The sequence below is a fragment of the Phoca vitulina genome, unplaced genomic scaffold (genome assembly GCF_004348235.1).
Source record: "Phoca vitulina isolate PV1807 unplaced genomic scaffold, GSC_HSeal_1.0 scaffold81, whole genome shotgun sequence".
NCBI classification, from domain to species: Eukaryota; Metazoa; Chordata; class Mammalia; order Carnivora; family Phocidae; genus Phoca; species Phoca vitulina.
In genome coordinates, this window is record NW_022589784.1 from 5,494,723 (window position 1) to 5,511,684 (window position 16,962).

Genomic DNA, 16,962 nt, shown 5'->3' on the forward strand with positions numbered 1-16,962 from the left:
TCCTGGCACCCACATTGGGAGATTATGAGTATCTCCCTCATAGGGTTTTTAGTTATTGAATGAAATAATGTGTATGACACCATTAGCACCAAGCCTGGCATAAAAGCATTGAATAAATATTAGCTCAAATTATTTTTACTATTTATTTATTACATTCCAGAAGTGCTGTGATGGAGACATGATCGACACAGCTTTGGGAATTCAATAGGGTAAACTAACAATTTGGGAGTGGGGAGGGGCTTTTTAAAAAAAATTTAAAAAAGGGGCGCCTGGGTGGGCTCAGTCGGTTAAGGGTCTGCCTTCTGCTCAGGTCATGATCCCAGGGTCCTGGGATCAAGCCCCACATCAGGCTCCCTGCTCTGCGGGAAGCCTGCTTCTCCCTCTCCGACTCCCCCTCCTTGTGTTCCCTCTCTCGCTGTGTCTCTCTCTGTCAAATAAATAAAATCTTTAAAAAAAAAATTAAAAAAAACTTTTTAAGATTGTATTTATTTGAGAGAGAGAGAGAGAGTGCATGAGGAAGGGGAGGGGCAAAGGGAGAGGGAGAGGCAGGCTACCTGCTGAGCAGGGAGCTCAATGGGGGGCTCAATCCCAGGACCCCCAGAACATGACCTGAGCAGAAGGCAGATGCCCAACCAACTGAGCCACCCAGGTACCCTGGGGAGGGGCTTTTAGAACTGGGTTTTGTCAGGTGCATAGGAGTTTGCTGAGTGGAATAACTAAGTTTCAGGTCCAACAAACAGCTCAGACTGATGCCCACCCTAAGGGTCACTGGTGGTGTCTGTTCTTAAAGGTAATAAAGTGGTGGGTGGAACCTAAAAATTTTCACTTCGGGTATATAGTACAAACTGGCAGCTAAAATTCTGAGGTTCAGAAAGTCTAGACCTTTTGGATTCTTAAACTCTTCATTTTGAGAATCAGATGAAAATTGTGGACCTTCTCCCCAGGAAGGCATCTTTGCCCAATGTTTTGACTACTTTCTTAGGGGCCTCCGGATCTTAGTCTAGTTAAGAACCCAGGCTCCAGGCGCCGCCAGGTGAGTTCCCAACGTCACTCTCGGAATTCTCTTTGCCCGAGGGAAGGGGAGGCGGCTTGAGAGGACGGAGGAGGGCCTCCTAGGTGAGTCCCGGGACCTCCCGGGCCTGGCTTTCTTCCCGGCAGCCCCAAATCGGAGCCCCATTCCTATCCGAAAACGCGGTCCCCGCAGTCCCCCTCCCTCCTCCAAGCGCCCTGAGGGCCCCCCCCACCCCCGTCCGGGGTCTTAGCCCGGGCCTGAGCTCTGTGTCCCCCCTCCCGTTTCTCCAACCCCTCCGAGTCTCATCCGCAGCCCGGGCCCTCCCCCAGCTCCAGCCCCTCCCCCAGTCCGGATCGGAGCCCCCAGCCCCCGCCCCGGGAGCTTCGAGGTGTAAACGCGCCCTCCCCCAACTCCTCCCGCCCCCAACTTCCCCCCTCCCCCCCCCGAGCGGCGGCTCCGGGCTGCGATCGCGGCGGGGTCGGCCTCTCGGTTGGCGTTGCGGCCCCGGGCGCCCGGCGCGGTGCGAGCCAACCCTCCAGCGCGGAGCCCCGCGTCCGCTCGCCGTGCCTGCGTCCACGCGCGCCGGCTCGCAGGTCGGGGAAGCGCGGGGCCCGCGGCGGGGCGCGAGCGGGGACGGCGGGGCGGGGGAGGGGGAGGGGGAGGGGGAGGGGATTCCTTTGTTCGCGGCCGCAGCCCCGGGCCCACCCGCTCCCCTCTCGCCGCGGGACTGGGGCGCCGGCATCCGCGCGGGCGCGGGCGGCGGTAGGACCCGACCCGCAGGTGAGGGCGGAGCCGAGCGTGGTCGCGGCCCGGGGGGACCCCGCTCGTCGGCCCTGCCCGGGTGGAGAGCGCGGCCCGCGGGCCCCCTCCTCGTCCGCGGAGCCCGAGACCGCTCGCTTCCCGCCCGCGCCGCCGCGCGCGCCTTCCCCGCTCATTCATTCGAGCACCTCCCGGGCGCGGGGCGCGGAGGCGGGGCGGGGGGGGGGGGGGGCGGGTCGGGCCAGGCCAGGGCCCCCGGAGGCTGGGGGAGGCGGGGAGGGAGGCTGCCTTGAGAAGGCGTCCTCGGGACGCAGACTGGCGTGGAGTGGCTTGGAAGCAAGAAGGGGGAGTCCCTCCCCAGCCAGGCCGACTCTTCTCCGCCAAAGTTGACAAGGGTCTCTTCCTTCCCCAAGGACCTTGGGACCACCTGGTCAGGCTCTTCTGTCACCCCAAGGCCCAGAGAGGGGCAGCCACCTGCCCAGTGGCACACAGCATATTCCCTGCCCGTTCCCTACCTAGGCCCAATTCTTCTCCCTGGTCTGGAAAGTAGGACCTGAGAGCCCCCCGCTCCTCCAAGGCCATTTATTCTACCTCTGTCCTCCAAATATTCAGCTTCCTTCCTCCTCCCCTTCACCTGGTCATCTCCTACACCAGGCGTGGCCCTGTCTCCATCTCCTCCCTCCCATCCTTCAGGTCCTGGAGAGAACCAGCTGCCTCCTGGTGGGGGGGCACCCCCACCCTCTTCCCCTCCCTCCCTTCTACCTAGGCTTCAGCACTCACCCACCGCCAGCCCCTCACTAACTGCATGATGGCCTTAGTTTGCTTATCCGAGAAATGGGCACAAAAGCTATCCCTTCCCTGCTGGGTGGAGGGAGTGCCCCACCTAGAATGTGCACCTGCCACCTATCTCCCCACCCATCCCATCCCCCTCTGCCCTCCCAGCCAGAATTCTGGGAGTCTCCTCAATGCCTCCTGCCTCCTTTGGAACCAGCCTCCAACTCCTGGTGACTCCACCTCCTCATTATCCCTGGAATTCTGTCCTCTCCCCTCTCAGCCAGCCTCCTGACCTGCATGCTTCCTCCCAGGCTCCTGTGAGCCTTTCCACACTCCAAACACCCGTTCTACTGTTGTTCCTCCTACTTCAAGCCCTTTAAGGGCTCTCCATCCCCTAGATCTACAAGTAGAAGCTCCACTACACAGTGCACTCCTGCGACACCGGCCCTGCCTGTCCTCTCCCTCTGCGTTCACTGTGCACTCTGCCCCAGCACCCTTCTCTTGGCTAACTCCATCTCTGAGACATCACACCTCCTCCAAGAAGCCTGCTCTGATTGTTCGCCTGCTTCTGGGTCAGGGCTGGATGCCTCCCTGGGCTCCAGTAGCCCCCCACCACCACCTCCCTGGGCTGTCTCAGGCCATTTATTCTATCTTCTGTCCTCCAAATACTCAGCTTCCTTCCTCCTCCCCTTCACCTGGTCATCTCCTACACCAGGAGTAGCCCTGTCTCCATCTCCTCCCTCCCATCCTTCAGGTCCAGGAGAGAACCAGCCGCCTCCTGGTGGGGGGGCACCCCCACCCTCTTCCCCTCCCTCCCTTCTGCCTAGGCCCTTCCCCCCCACCCCGTTTCCCCCAGCCCCGCAACCATCCCGGTGCTCCTGGTTCTGGGCAGTCCGTGGCCAAGGGCTTCTGCTGGGGTTGACTCTGCTTCCTCTCTGCAGCCTCTGAGGGACACATCATGGTTCTGAAGGGTCTGTGCTTGGCAAGGAGAGGGGCTGGTGCTTTCACCATGGCCTGGGGCCCCCTGGCTCGACTCCTGCTGGCCTGGACGGCCCTGTTGTGCGTGGTGGGAGTCCAGGGCCGTTGGGACAGGGCCTTGGAGTCTGCAGGTCCCGGACGTGTGCACAGGCGTGGCAGCCCCGGCATCTTGCAGGGGTGCGTGGTACCAGGCATGTGGAGAGGCCCTGGGGTGTGGGCAGGGCTGGGCTGGGCTGTCCTGCTGGGTGGGGGGAGCGAGGCCCAGGGAACGTCTCGCAGGACAGGGGCTCACCAGCTGTGCCATGCTCTCCCGAAGGCCCAATGTGTGCGGCTCCCGTTTCCACACCTACTGCTGCCCCGGCTGGAGGACATTGCCAGGCGGGAACCAGTGTGTCGTTCGTGAGTGCCGCTGCCACCTGGAAGTGGGGGGCTCAGGCAGGGGACGCCGGGGCAGCTCTCTGACCTGCTGGCAAGCCCAGCCCTGCTTCCAAGTGGACTTGGCCAGGGGCATCAGGCTGAACCACAGGATTGGCCCTTGCCTGTCCTCAGGCTCCCAGGCCACCTGCCATGTTCATGTCCATTGCCTTACTACTTCCCCGTCTCTTTGCCTGCCTGTCTCTCTCTCTCTCAGTCTCTGTCTCTCCCCATCTCTGTCTGTATCTCTCTGCCAGTCTGTACCTGCCACCTCGGGGTTCTCGAATCTGGCTCCCCTCCCAGGAGAGCCCTCCGGCCCAACACCACAGTCACCGACCCAGCATCTCCAGCTTCTGTCCTTGCTGCTCAGCACTTCTGGCCCAAAGAGCCCGTCTCCCGATGGCTCCAGCAGAAACCCAGAGCCTTGCCTGGGCACTGATGGGGTGGGGAGGGCGCAGGACTCAGGCCCTGGCCCTGACTGTCACCCGCTCTGCCCCTGCCAGCTGTTTGTAGGCACGCCTGCGGCGAGGGCTTCTGCTCCCGACCCAACCTGTGTGCCTGTGCTGATGGGCAGCTGGCCCCCAGCTGCGGGGGGAGCCGAGGTGAGCCGGGGGCCGGGGGAGAAGGTTAGAGGCGTCCGGATGCCACTGGGGGCGCAGGCTGGTTTTGGCGCAGGACTGAAGGGACCCGAGCGGGGCCACACAAGCCTAGTCCTGCCGCTGTTCGCGCGCCTCATGGCGCTTGTCGTCATTTTACCGTGTGTCCCTCCTCCCCGTCCTTAGGGTCTGGGTGCAGCGTGAGCTGCATGAATGGGGGCAGCTGCCGAGGGGAGTCCTGCCTGTGCCAGAGGGGCTACACGGGCACTGTGTGTGGGCAACGTGAGTATCCCCCGTGGACACCGGGGCCCGAGATCCCGGAGGGTGGGTCTCTGCTGCCACCTGCCCAGCGCCCACGGGTCACTCTTCTGGGACCAGGGTTTGGAGGGACGTACTCACCGTCACAGTCTTATCATTGGGTCTGGGCCCGATGGTGGGGATTCCTGGGTGAAAATGGGCTTTTCTGGGCCCCAGCTCCCTCTGCTGCTGGGGGAGCTCAGGCCAGCCTCCCCTGGCCCTCCGCAGCTGTCTGCGACCGTGGTTGCCACAACGGGGGCCGCTGCATTGGACCCAACCGCTGCGCCTGTGTGTACGGCTTCATGGGGCCTCAGTGTGAGAGAGGTACCGAGCTGGGCATGGGGTAGGGGCCTGGGTGGGTGGAGGGGGGCCTCCTGGCAGCCCCTGAGATGTAGCCGGGCCCTGGGAAGCTCCAGCTGGCCTCCTTGCTGCTGTCTCTGATGCTGTGAAGGGCAGAGAAACTGTTGCTCCGGGGAAGGGCGTCAGGGAGGGCTTCCTGGAGGAAGTGCTAGGTCAGAGTTCATGAGAGGAGCAAGCCCCCTTTTATTGCAACCCCTCACAGTCAGAATACTCCCATGGCTGAGGTGTGTGTGGTCACCTGTTGGGAGCCTTTGGCCAAACCTTAGATGACGAAGCAACGGTGTTTTATGGAAAGTTGATGCGGAGGAGTTGGAAGCAGCTGGGCACCCAGGCCCCGGGCTGTCCCACGTGTGGGCCCAAAGCTGAGCGGATGAGGGAGGGCGGACTCAGGGTGCAGAGAACGCACGGAGCCCATGGGAAGCTGGGAAGGAGAAAGCCAACCAGAGCGGGCGGCGTGGGGCATGCCCAGGCGGTGAGGCTGGTGGGGTTTCGACTGTGAGAGCCGTCGGACTGCCCCGGGCGGCCCGGGAGTCCAGGCCGGCGGAGGTGGGCAGGGTCTGGGATGACCCCGGCGTTGGGAGGTGCTGCTGGGGGAGGAGGCCCATCTGTGGCTGAAGCCGGGGCGGAGAGGGTGTAGCAATGAGTCAGAAGCTGGGACTGGAAGGGTTACCTCAGCACGAGGGGGGTGGCTCTTAGGAATTTGGGCTGTCCCGAAGGGGAACAGCTCAGGGGAACAGCTCGGGGTGGCTGAGGGGGAGGGAGGGTCAGTGGGGAGGGTGAGAGGGGGAGGCCTGAGTGGGTGGTGGCTGGTGAGGGCCCCCAGAGAGGCGGGAGCGAGGGGGATTCCAGAGTTCTGGGTGAATTAGGTGAGATTCTGGAATTGTTTTGGCTTAGGGGAGTCAGGACCACTGTGGATTTCTGTGTGGCAACTCCACACGGGTCTAGGGGGCTGGCTTTGGCTTCTCCTTCTGGGAGGGGCTTCCCTTGGTCCATTGCCAGCCCCTTGATTGGAACCATCTGGAGGATGGAGCCAGGAAGCCACATCTGAGCCTGTGTACAGAGATGGGGGCACTAATGAGACCCGCTTTGGCTGGGGTCAGGGTTCAGGGGTGTAGTGTTGTGTGTCCAGAGCCTTCGGGCCGATGCTGGGTCCCTCCTTGAGTGTGGGAGATTTGTCAGGGCCAGACACACGCTCACGGATGAGACAGGCGCTCCTGCTGGGTATCTGTGGTCTCTGCCCAGACCTGAAGGGAGGGTGGGCCTGGGGGGAGTGGCCGGATTCTCCCGATGTGCCCTGCGCTTTGTGAGCTTGGAGGTCCTGGCCCTTTTTTGGAGGTTGGTTGGAGAGTGCTTTGGGGAGGAAGGGGTTTTGAAGGCTGAATGGGAGTTTGTCCCATAGGGATGGGCAACAGTGTGAAGGCAGCTGTGTTGGTATTAGGGAGGCTGGGAAGGGGGCTGCGGGCTGCGGGGATGGAGAAGCAGAAGGCTCTGGGGTGCGGAGGCAGCTTGAGGCCAGCTGCCCAAACCCATCTGTCTCCCAGACTACCGGACGGGCCCCTGCTTTGGCCAAGTGGGCGCTGAGGGCTGCCAGCACCAGCTCACGGGCCTCGTGTGCACTAAGGCTCTCTGCTGTGCGACCATGGGCCGTGCCTGGGGCCTCCCGTGCGAGCTCTGCCCCGCACAACCGCACCCCTGCCGCCGAGGCTTCATCCCCAATATCCGCACCGGGGCCTGCCAAGGTAAGGGAGTCAGCGAGCAGGGACGAAGGCGCTGGGAGCCAGGGCTGAGTGGGAGCCCTTGTGGTCTTGGTTCTTCCCTCTGATAGGCCTGGCATCCCCTTGCAGATGTGGATGAGTGCCAGGCGGTCCCAGGCCTGTGCCAGGGGGGCAGATGCATCAACACCGTGGGCTCCTTCGAGTGCCGCTGCCGGACGGGACACCGGCTCAGTGAGAACAGTGCCAAGTGTGAAGGTGGGCGGTGGGGAGGCCGGCGAGGAGGGACCTCCTGTGTGCTCTGTGCTCTGGGCAGCTCAGGCTCCCCCGGCAAGGAGGAGGAAGAGGAGGGGTAGGGCTGGTGGCGGACCCACTTCTGACCGGGCATCCGTCTACACAGATGTGGATGAGTGTCTCAGTGTGCCGGGCCTCTGCTCTGGGGGCGAGTGCGCCAACACCGTCGGGAGCTTTGTGTGCACCTGTCCCCGTGGGTTTGCCAGCAGCCTGGATGGCTCCCGCTGCCTGGGTGAGCTGGGGCCTGAGGGGGCTGGAGGGACAGAACGCGGTTAGGAGACAGGCTCCTTGCTCATCCATCTTTGCAACCCTCTGGCCTGTGGGCTCGTCTAGCCCTCGGGTCTCTGTGTCTTTCTGTCGTCGGGTCTCTGGAGCATGGTCTCCATCCCCTCTGGCATTCTGGCTCCCTACCCATCAGCCTTTGTGCTCTCTGGACCCCAGTCTGCAAGCCCCTCTGGCCCCCTGCCTCTCTGCCCCCCTGACCTTCCAGCCTCCATCCCTGTGTCCTTCTTCTGCCCATTGGTTTTTCTGACTCCCTGTCTATATTCCTCGTTCTACTCCCAGACACTTTTTTTTTTTTAAGATTTATTTATTTATTTATTTGAGAGAGAGCGCATGCTAGCCGGAGGTGGGGCAGAGGGAGATGGAGAGAAGCAGACTCCCCCCTGAGCGTGAGCCTGAGGGGGGGGGCTCCATCTCACAACCCTGAGATCATGACCTGAGCCGAAACCAAGAGTCTGATGCTTAACTGACTGAGCCACCCAGGAGCCCTTTCCAGACATTTTCTAGGGGACCCCATCTCCCCCCCCAACATCCTCTGTTTTGAGCTAGGGAAACTGAGGCCCAGAGAGGGGAGGTTTGCTTGAGGCAACTCAATAAGTTCAGAACAGATACATGCCTATACCCATGCCCTACCCAGACCCCCCAACCAGGATGAGGTCCTCTGGGCCATGCCTCCCCCTGGGTGCCCACCCTCCTGTAATCCCCCACACCCCACCCCACGGGCAGGGGACACTGGGCTCTCACTCCCTGTCCTGCTGTTTTGATGAACCTCGTCAGTAGACTTAAGCCATCGCCAGTGGCTAATGGGGCAAGCCAGGAATATGGACACTTGTGGTGGGGGATGGGCAGAGTCCTGGTTTGGGGAGGAGGGAAGGGGCTTGGCAGTTCCCCAGCATCACCAGGGCCCCTCTGGCTGGGCCTCTACCAGGCAGGGCTGGGAATATTGTGTTTGGACTTCTGCCAGTGTGCTGTGGCCAATGCTAGACCTTCTATTCCTCCACCCCTGGGGGCCGTCATGGTCAGCATGGAAGATACCTCTGGGCAAGTCCCCTGGAATAAGGGTCCCCTCCCGGCTACGAAACAATGGAGCCTAGATTTGAACCAAGGTCAGATTGCCCCTGAACATGGGCTTGGGATGCAATCCTGGGTTCCAACTGCTCCCTGAGCTGCTCACAAACTCTGTGACCTTGGCCAAGTGTCTTAACCTCTCTGTGCCCCAACTTCCTCATCTGTAAGATGGGGATCATGGCAACACCTACCTCTTGGAGTCGTGGAGAGGATTAAATACAATTTTGGAATGATATGCGGGGGGCTGGATGTAGTGGATACTCAACACCCGTTCACAAAGACAAGAGAACGGTGCAGCTGGGGCACGGAGCAGGGCCTGATCACAGCCGGTGCTTTCTAAGCAAAGGCAGCATCATTTTTGTTAAAGTTCTTACATTATGTCTCTGTCTTCCCTACTTGAGAGGCAGCTACTTGGTCAGATCCCCTGGGGTTCGGGTATCTGCGTTCCTGTTCCCTCTCCCTCTTTAGTAGCTGTGTGACCTTGAATGAATCTGTTGACCTGCCCTCATCTGGGCAGACCTTGCCCCTGTCAAGGGCCTGGGATGGTGCTAGGAGTACAGAGCCCCAACTCCCACACGTGCGCCTGGGGGTCCCCATGGGTTGGGGCAGGGGAGGTAGAAACGTTTGTGTGTTGGGGCATCTGGGTGGCTCGGTTGAGCGTCCTACTCTTGATTTCGACTTGGGTGGTGGTCTCAGGGTGGTAGTCTCAGGGTCATGAGACCAAACCCCTGCTGAGTGTGTTAGCATACTCAGGATTCTCTCTCTCTGCCCCTCCCCCTGCTTGTGCGCGTGCTGGTGGTCTCTCTCTCTCTTTCAAAAAAAGAGAAATATTTTCGTGTTTTCTCAGCCTGGGGCAGGGCAGGGCAGGGGCTGCTGTCAGGGGCCCTCCCAGCTGGTGGAAGAGGTTTCACTGTGGGCCACAGGCCAAGATTTGTGCGTTTTTAAGCTAAAAATATACTCTTTGAGCCTGAGAGATCTGATCACTGCATAAAGCTGTTAGACTCCAGAGCAGAGTGGGATGGGGAAGGGTGTCCGTGGTTCTCCTGGCTGGGGAGCCTCTGTCTCAGTTCCCCTGGGGCTTTAGTCGTCAATCCAGCAGTCTGCTCCTTGGGCCCCTCCTCAAATTCATAGCATCGTAGGTTTCCCCAAATGCCCAGGGCTGGCAGGTGGGGGCACATAGACACAGATCCTGGTGTCCTCGCTTGAGTGTCCAGCCTGACCTCCCACCAGGGCAGCCCCCCAAACCAAGGGGTTCCTCAGTGTGGTTGAATGCCCAGAGTGACAGGGAGCTTACTACCAATGTCTGCTGTAGGTGTTGGAAGGCTTTTGCTTGGAATGAGCCCAAATCCATCTCCCTGGGATAATTTGGCAATCTTCGTAATAAGATTCTCATTCAGTGAGAATCGGCCATGTGCCCGATATGGTGTGCTTCACTTTTTTTATCTTGGCAACATTCTTCCGAGGGGAGGTGAATGCTCTGAGCACGCCCATTCCAGGGATGGGGAAACCGAGGCACAGGGCGGCAAGGAGTCCTGTCCTGCCGGCAGTGTTGGTGGAGCTGGGATTTGAACCCAGGTCTGGTAACTGATCCAACCCCTCCCCATCGCAGACCACCGGGCCGGCACCTGCTTCTCTGTACTGATCGTGGGCCGCTGTGCTGGAGACCTCGCCGGCCATTATACTCAGAGGCGCTGCTGCTGTGACAGGGGCAGGTGCTGGGCACCTGGCCCAGCCCCTGAGCCGTGTCCTCTGCGGGGCTCTGGTGAGTGGCCTGAGGTTGTCCCCCCCCCTGCCCCCAGAGCTCCCTGCAGAGGAGGGGCCCTGGGGCATGACAGAGGGCCTGGCCTCAAACCCTGCTTCTTTGCAGATGAGTTCCAGCGACTGTGTGTGCAGGGGCTCCCGCTGCTGCCCTCCTATCCTGGCCCCCTCCCTGGTCTTCCTCGCTTTGGGTCCAACGGTGTGGGTCCTGGCCTTGGGCCGGCGCCGCACAGCCCCCATGGCTCCAGTGGGCGTGGTGTTCCCAGCCTGGGCCTTGGCAATGCCCACATTGGTGAGGCCTGGGACTTGGGAGGAGGGACCCAAGACTTGGGGGAGGGGGTCCAGGCCTCAGAGGGAGGCTCAGGGCTTTGGGGAGTGGGGGTCTTGGCCTGGGCAGTAGAGAGGAAAGTACTGACAGTGGTCTGGGGGTGGGGCTAGATTTGGGATCTGGGTCTCAAAGTCAGGGTTTGGGCCTTGGGTAGGGGTCTCAGCCAGTGTGCGGGTCTGCAGTTAGGGCACCACACCAGGCCGATGTGCGCAGGGTTCCAGCCTCAGAGTGGGAGTCCCAGCCCAGAGGAAAGGCCTCCACTCAGGTGCACCTATTGACCCCGCCCTCAGGCACAGCCACCTTGAACCAGACCATCGACATCTGCCGACACTTCACCAATCTGTGTCTCAACGGCCGCTGCCTGCCCACCCCTTCTAGCTACCGCTGCGAGTGTAACGCGGGCTACACGCAGGACGTTCGAGGGGAGTGCATCGGTGAGTCGGGGCTGGGTGGGCGGGGCCTACCTGCCGGGTGGGCGGGGCCTACCTGCAGGGCGGGGGCTCAGGGCCCTCTGCCCGCAGACGTGGACGAATGCGCCAGCAGCCCCTGCCACCACGGAGACTGCGTCAACACGCCGGGCTCCTACCGCTGCCGCTGCCGCGAGGGCTTCCAGGCGACACGGGCCAAGCAGGCGTGCGTGGGTATGGCTGTCCATCGGAGAGCGGGGCCGCCGGGGCTGCCTGGCCCGCGTCTGCGGCCCGCATCCCAGTCTGACCGGCCGCCGCCCCCCCCCCCCGCCGCAGACGTGGACGAGTGCCTTGTCGGCGGCAGCCTCTGCCACCACGGCCGCTGCGTCAACACGGAGGGCAGCTTCCGGTGTGTCTGCAACGCGGGCTTCGAGCTGGGCCCTGGCGGCAAGAACTGTGTGGGTGAGTTGGGGATGGGCGGGCGGGTGGGGGGCCTGGGGGCTCCGGGGGCTCCCGCGAGGGCCACCTTGCCCGTCTCCTCTGCCGCGTCACCCACCCTCTCCCGAAGATAGAGCCGCTGCTCCCCCTTCTGAACCCACCCAACCTGCCCGAGATCCTTCTTGCGCTTTGTTGCCCCGACTTACTCCTTCATTCCCTCCCTCCGGAGTTCATTCCATGAATCCCAGCAAGGGCTGTCTGACCCTGGACCGAAGCACGTCCTCGGACCTGTTGCGTGGCAGCGAGTCTAGCTGAGAGTGTGGGATTGGGACCTTGGGGGGGTGCCGGCCTCTGGCTCCCGGTGGGGTTCCGGGTCTTCCACGGGGCAGTGTGTGTTGGCGCCTTGCCCCTGTTGGTGGCCAAGTGACGTGCCCATGTGTGGGTGGAGGGCCACATCTTGTTTCTTCACTCCTCAGCGATGGACATCTGGGCTGTTTCCACTTTTCGCAACTATGGAGAATACTGCCGTGGACATTCATGTACAGATTCTCGTGTGCATCTTTCATTTATTCATTTCTTTTTCCTTTTCTGGTGCAGTCCTTTTTGTGCAAAACTGATACTTTCATACTTGTTTCTGCACCTACCACTTCCTTTCAATTAGACTATGTTCTTGTCAGCTGTTTTCTTTCCCCTTTTGTTTGTTTTAAATTGAGGTGAGACTCACACCAGATAAATTTAATCATTTAGAAGCGAACATTTCAGCGGCGTTTAGTATCCGCCCAGTGCTGTGCAATCACCACCTCGTTCATTTAACTTTGAACAAATATTTATGGAGCACTTACCTGTGCCAGGAGGAAGATGCAGACTGAGCAGGCAGCCCTGTCGTGCCCCAGGGGAGCTCACGTTCCAGCAGACAGACTGATATCCAGGCAGACAGAATCACAGACAAGCCATGCGCTGCCCGGTCGGGCCCCCGGCCCCTGGGTGGGGTCCTGGGCGCTCAGCCCTTGCTCTGCTGCGCTGCATATAAGTGAGCGGGAGGGGCTGGTCTGTAGGCAGGGCTGGGCCAGCGAGGGGCCGGGATGGGATCCCACCTCTCGGGTGTGTCTAGATCACAACGAGTGTGCCACCACCACCATGTGCGCCAATGGAGTGTGCATCAACGAGGACGGCAGCTTCACGTGTCTCTGCAAATCCGGCTTCCTGCTGGCACCCAGTGGCCGCTACTGCGTGGGTGAGGCCAAGGGCTGGATAGGACGGGCTGGGATGGAAGTGATGGTGATGGGCAGGGAGGGGAGAGGCTGGGGGAGGAGCAGGTGGGGGTGGGCGGGCACTGGGACCTGTTGCAGAGCCCCCTGTGGCCCCCCCACCCCCATAGACATCGATGAGTGCCAGACTCCGGGCATCTGCATGAACGGCCACTGCACCAACACCGAGGGCTCCTTTCGTTGCCACTGCCTGGGGGGGCTGCCCGTGGGCGTGGACGGCCGCGTGTGCGTGGACACCCACGTGCGCACCACCTGCTATGGAGCCCTGGAGCAGGGCTCCTGCGCCCGCCCCTTCCCTGGTGCGGTCACCAAATCCGAGTGCTGCTGCGCTAGCCCAGACCACGGATTTGGGGAGCCCTGCCAGCCGTGTCCCGCCAAGAACTCTGGTGAGCGTCCTGCTGCCTGACCCTGCCTGCCTTTTTCGTCCCTGTACACCTTCCAGTTCATCACCCTGGGGGTGGGAAGGGACAGAGGTCTTGGCCCCCATGGGTTTGTGGGGGGCATCTCGCCGCTGGTGACTCTCCCCAGGAAGAGACCGCAGAAAATTGCTCTCTCCATGGGGGGAGGCATCTTGGTCCCAGACTCTTGCACAACACCAAGGGGCCACGTCCTTGGGAGTGGCTGAGGCTCAGCAATGACCACTCCCCCCTCTTTTCCCCGCCCCCCCCCCCCCCCCCCCCCCCCCCGCCAGCCGAGTTCCAGGTTCTGTGCAGTAGCGGTCTGGGCATCACCACCGACGGTAGAGGTGCGTGGCAGCGGGGGTCAGGAGAGGGCTGGGGGGCACTGTGTCAGTTCGCTGGGGCTGCTGTAGCCAAGTACCACAGGCTGGGGGCTTCAACAACAGAAATGTATTCTCCCGAAGCTCTGGAGGCTCAAAGTCTGAGATCAAGGTGTAGGCAGGGTTGGTTCCTTCTGAAGCCAGGAGGAGCCCCTCCTTGCTTCTCTTGCAGTTTCCTGTGGTCAATGACAATCTTCGGTGTTCCTTGGTTTGTAGAAGTATCCCCCCAATTTCTGCCTCCATCTTTACATGGGGCTCTCCCTATACGTATGTCCAGATTTCCCCCTTTCATAAGTAGACAACCATCATATTGGAATGGATTGGGAGTCTACCCTCATGACCTCGTTTTCACGGGATTACCTCTGTAGAGACCCAATCTCCACATGAGGCCAGGTGCTGAGGTCCTGGGGGTTAGGACTTTAACATATGAATGTGGGGAGGACACAATTCAACCCATAGAGCTGGAGATGATGGATGTGTGAAGCCGTGCTTTTTCCCACGCCTCATTTCCCTCCTGAGCTGTGTTTTCGGCCCCACTCATTCTGCAACCTCTGCAATTCTTCCAGTCCCTCCCACAACCGGACAGTCCCTACCCTGGGATCCCTGGCTGATCTCCTGTGGCCAGCAGGTCTCAGCCCAAAGTGCCTGATCTGTAGAGTTGAAACTTGCAAGGGAAGGAAATTCCCCAGGTGTGTGTCTCCTCGTCTGTTGGCTAAACACACACACAAAAGGACTTAGGTTACCGTTGATTTCCCACTGACTGCTGGGCCATCAGGGGAGGACAGATGTCCGGACCACCATGCCCTCATCCAGTTAAAGGCACAGGTCCTGGAGCCAGATGCCTGGGTTCCAATCCTGGCCCTTCTATTGACCGATTGAATAACCTGGGGCAAGTTACTCACCCTCTCTGCTTCGGTTTCCTTGTCTGCGAAGTGGGGATAGTAATAGGACCTGTTTCAGGGGTGTTATGCAGGTCAGATGAGTTCATATGCACAAAATAGTAAGCACTCTGTAATGTTAGCAGGTAGGATTGCTTTTATTTTTATTATGTTGCTGCTGTACAAATTTTCATTCCATGGGTTCCAAACTGAGGACAATCCCGCCGCCTGCCGCCCCCCCCCCCCCCCCCCCCCGTACATTTGGCAATGTCTGGAGAAATACTGGGAAGGGTACCATTGGCATTGGATGGGTAGAGGCCAGGGAGGCTGGTCAGCGTCCTACAGCGCACAGGACGGAGCCCACAGCAAAGAATGGCCCCAAAGGTCCACAGCGCCGGGAAACTGCGGGTTTAGAGGGAAAAATGGGGCCCGGCTCTGGTCCCAGTTTGGGGGGGAGGCTGGTTTCTGGAGACTCTCGTGAGCCCGGCAGCTGCTCCGCCCTCTTCCTGCCGCAGACATCAACGAGTGCGCCCTGGACCCCGACGTGTGCGCCCACGGCGCGTGTGAGAACCTGCGGGGCAGCTACCGCTGCGTCTGCAGCCCGGGCTACGAGGCGGGCGCGGCGGGCAAGGAGTGCGTGGGTGAGCGCGCCCCGCGGGACGCGGGCAGGTGCGGGGTCGCCGCCGCTGCACGGCCCTCACCGCGCTCTCCCACCCCCGCCTTGTAGACGTGGACGAGTGCGCTCGCGACAGCCTCCTGTGCGGCAACGGCTGGTGCCGGAACAGCCCCGGCAGCTACAGCTGCTCCTGCGCGCAGGGCTTCGGCCTCCGGCAGGACACGGGCACCTGCGAAGGTACCGGCCCCCGGCGCGCTGCCCGCGGCGCACGCGCACACACACACCCGTGCGCTGCGTACCCACGCGGGCGCACACGCGTTCCAGCGCTCCCGCTGCACCCCGTGTGCGCACACGCGCTCTCAGACACGCCCCCGGGCGCTCACACCCCTTACGCACTGCATGTGCTGTGTGCCCACAGGCGTGTGTATACTCAGACACTTGCACAAGGCTGCGTGTGGTGTGTACACACAGACACATGCTGCAAGATGCGTGTCTACTCATTCACACTCACATCCACACAATCACACTCACAGGCATATTCACACTTGGTCTCACACAGCCATACACACGCATGGGTGTGTGCACTCAAACGCACATATACCCCCATTCACACACCCACTTATTCCTACGCTTTACCCACTTGTACTCGCAGCCACACACAGTCGCACACTTCTGCATGCATTCAGACATTCACACAATCACACGTGTGCGCATACAACCAGACACTCAGTTACACGTATTGGTACTGACTCAAAACACAGCTATACCCACATTCACGCTCGTAGACATGCCCACACAGTCACGCACACTCTCAAAGAAATGTGTGTGCCCACATTCTCACGCTTTCACACTTAGGCTCACACTCACTCAGATGTGTGTTCACACACCCGTGCCCTTGTGCACGCACACACACGTGTTCAGGCATGCACACACTTTGCAGCAAGGTACTTGTTCCCCAGCACTCATGCCCCCTTGCTCCCTCTGCATGACTCTACCTCCCCCCGGGGGCCTTTTGACTCCTCTCCCTCCCCTGACAGCCAAAGCTCTCCACCGCACCAGTCACCACACCCACCTCGCCCTACTCCTGAGTAACTTCTGTCCCCCACATGTCCCTCCCCAGACCCCGTTCCATTCAGCCGCTGCATCTACCTGTTCCCCGGTCACATCCAGCCCTTGTCCTCTCTGGGCTTTCCTCCTGCCTCTCACTCTCATCCTCTCGTGTGCCAAGACCCCCTTGAGGGTCTCTTTTCCACACTGTGTCTGTCCCTCCACATCGGTCATGTGTGTGTGCTCACAGCATCCTGCAAGTCAGCACGCTTGCATGGGCGTCCAGTGCAACTCAGTGCAAGCACACGTGCGTTGGTATCTGCACGTTCCATTCCTGGGCAGCCTGCCTGCATGCGTGTGCCTTGTCTGGTCAAGGACACGCATGGACATGCATGCGCCTGGTGTGCATCCTATGCCACTGGACCCTGGCAGCCCCTGGGGAGGAGGGGGGCCCTGGTCAGCTGGGGCTCCCCCTCCCACAGCTCAGGACCCAGTGGGGGGCTGTCCTTGCAGACATCAACGAGTGCCTGTCCAACCCCTGTGTCAATGGCGTGTGCCGGAACCTGGCCGGTTCCTATGCCTGCGAATGCGCCCCTGGCAGCCGGCTGGGGCCCTCCGGCACCATGTGCCTCGGTGAGAGGGCCCCAAGTCCCATGGAGTAGCAGGGACCCTGCTGCCCAGCCCTGCGTCCCACCCTGGGGAAGGCTGGGTCTCTGTGGCTCGGCTGGCGGGTGAACTGGGTCACCCCCTCCCCCGCAGATAGCACCAAGGGCACCTGCTGGCTCAAGGTGCAGGAGGGCCGCTGTGAAGCGAACCTGCGCGGAGCCCCCCTGCGGTCCGAGTGCTGTGCTACCCTGGGCGCTGCTTGGGGGAGCCCCTGCGAACGCTGTGAGCCCGG

At 61.1% G+C, this 16,962-nt stretch overlaps 1 protein-coding gene across 1 annotated transcript in view; it reads left to right on the top strand.

Moving 5' to 3' along the window:
- The first annotated feature begins 1,524 nt into the window (after positions 1-1,524).
- FBN3 (fibrillin 3) overlaps positions 1,525-16,962 on the top strand; it is a 55,336-nt gene continuing 39,898 nt past the window's right edge. The window contains exons 1-21 of the mRNA XM_032394859.1: positions 1,525-1,605; positions 3,487-3,700; positions 3,840-3,922; positions 4,441-4,539; positions 4,720-4,815; positions 5,059-5,154; positions 6,732-6,929; positions 7,035-7,160; positions 7,303-7,428; positions 10,156-10,308; positions 10,414-10,596; positions 10,923-11,066; positions 11,154-11,273; positions 11,376-11,501; positions 12,589-12,711; positions 12,856-13,131; positions 13,437-13,490; positions 14,917-15,042; positions 15,129-15,254; positions 16,578-16,697; positions 16,824-16,961. Of these exons, the coding sequence (XP_032250750.1) occupies positions 3,504-3,700; positions 3,840-3,922; positions 4,441-4,539; positions 4,720-4,815; positions 5,059-5,154; positions 6,732-6,929; positions 7,035-7,160; positions 7,303-7,428; positions 10,156-10,308; positions 10,414-10,596; positions 10,923-11,066; positions 11,154-11,273; positions 11,376-11,501; positions 12,589-12,711; positions 12,856-13,131; positions 13,437-13,490; positions 14,917-15,042; positions 15,129-15,254; positions 16,578-16,697; positions 16,824-16,961 (2,710 nt within the window). The 5' untranslated portion in view covers positions 1,525-1,605; positions 3,487-3,503. The remainder of the gene's footprint in view (positions 1,606-3,486; positions 3,701-3,839; positions 3,923-4,440; positions 4,540-4,719; positions 4,816-5,058; positions 5,155-6,731; positions 6,930-7,034; positions 7,161-7,302; positions 7,429-10,155; positions 10,309-10,413; positions 10,597-10,922; positions 11,067-11,153; positions 11,274-11,375; positions 11,502-12,588; positions 12,712-12,855; positions 13,132-13,436; positions 13,491-14,916; positions 15,043-15,128; positions 15,255-16,577; positions 16,698-16,823; position 16,962) is intronic.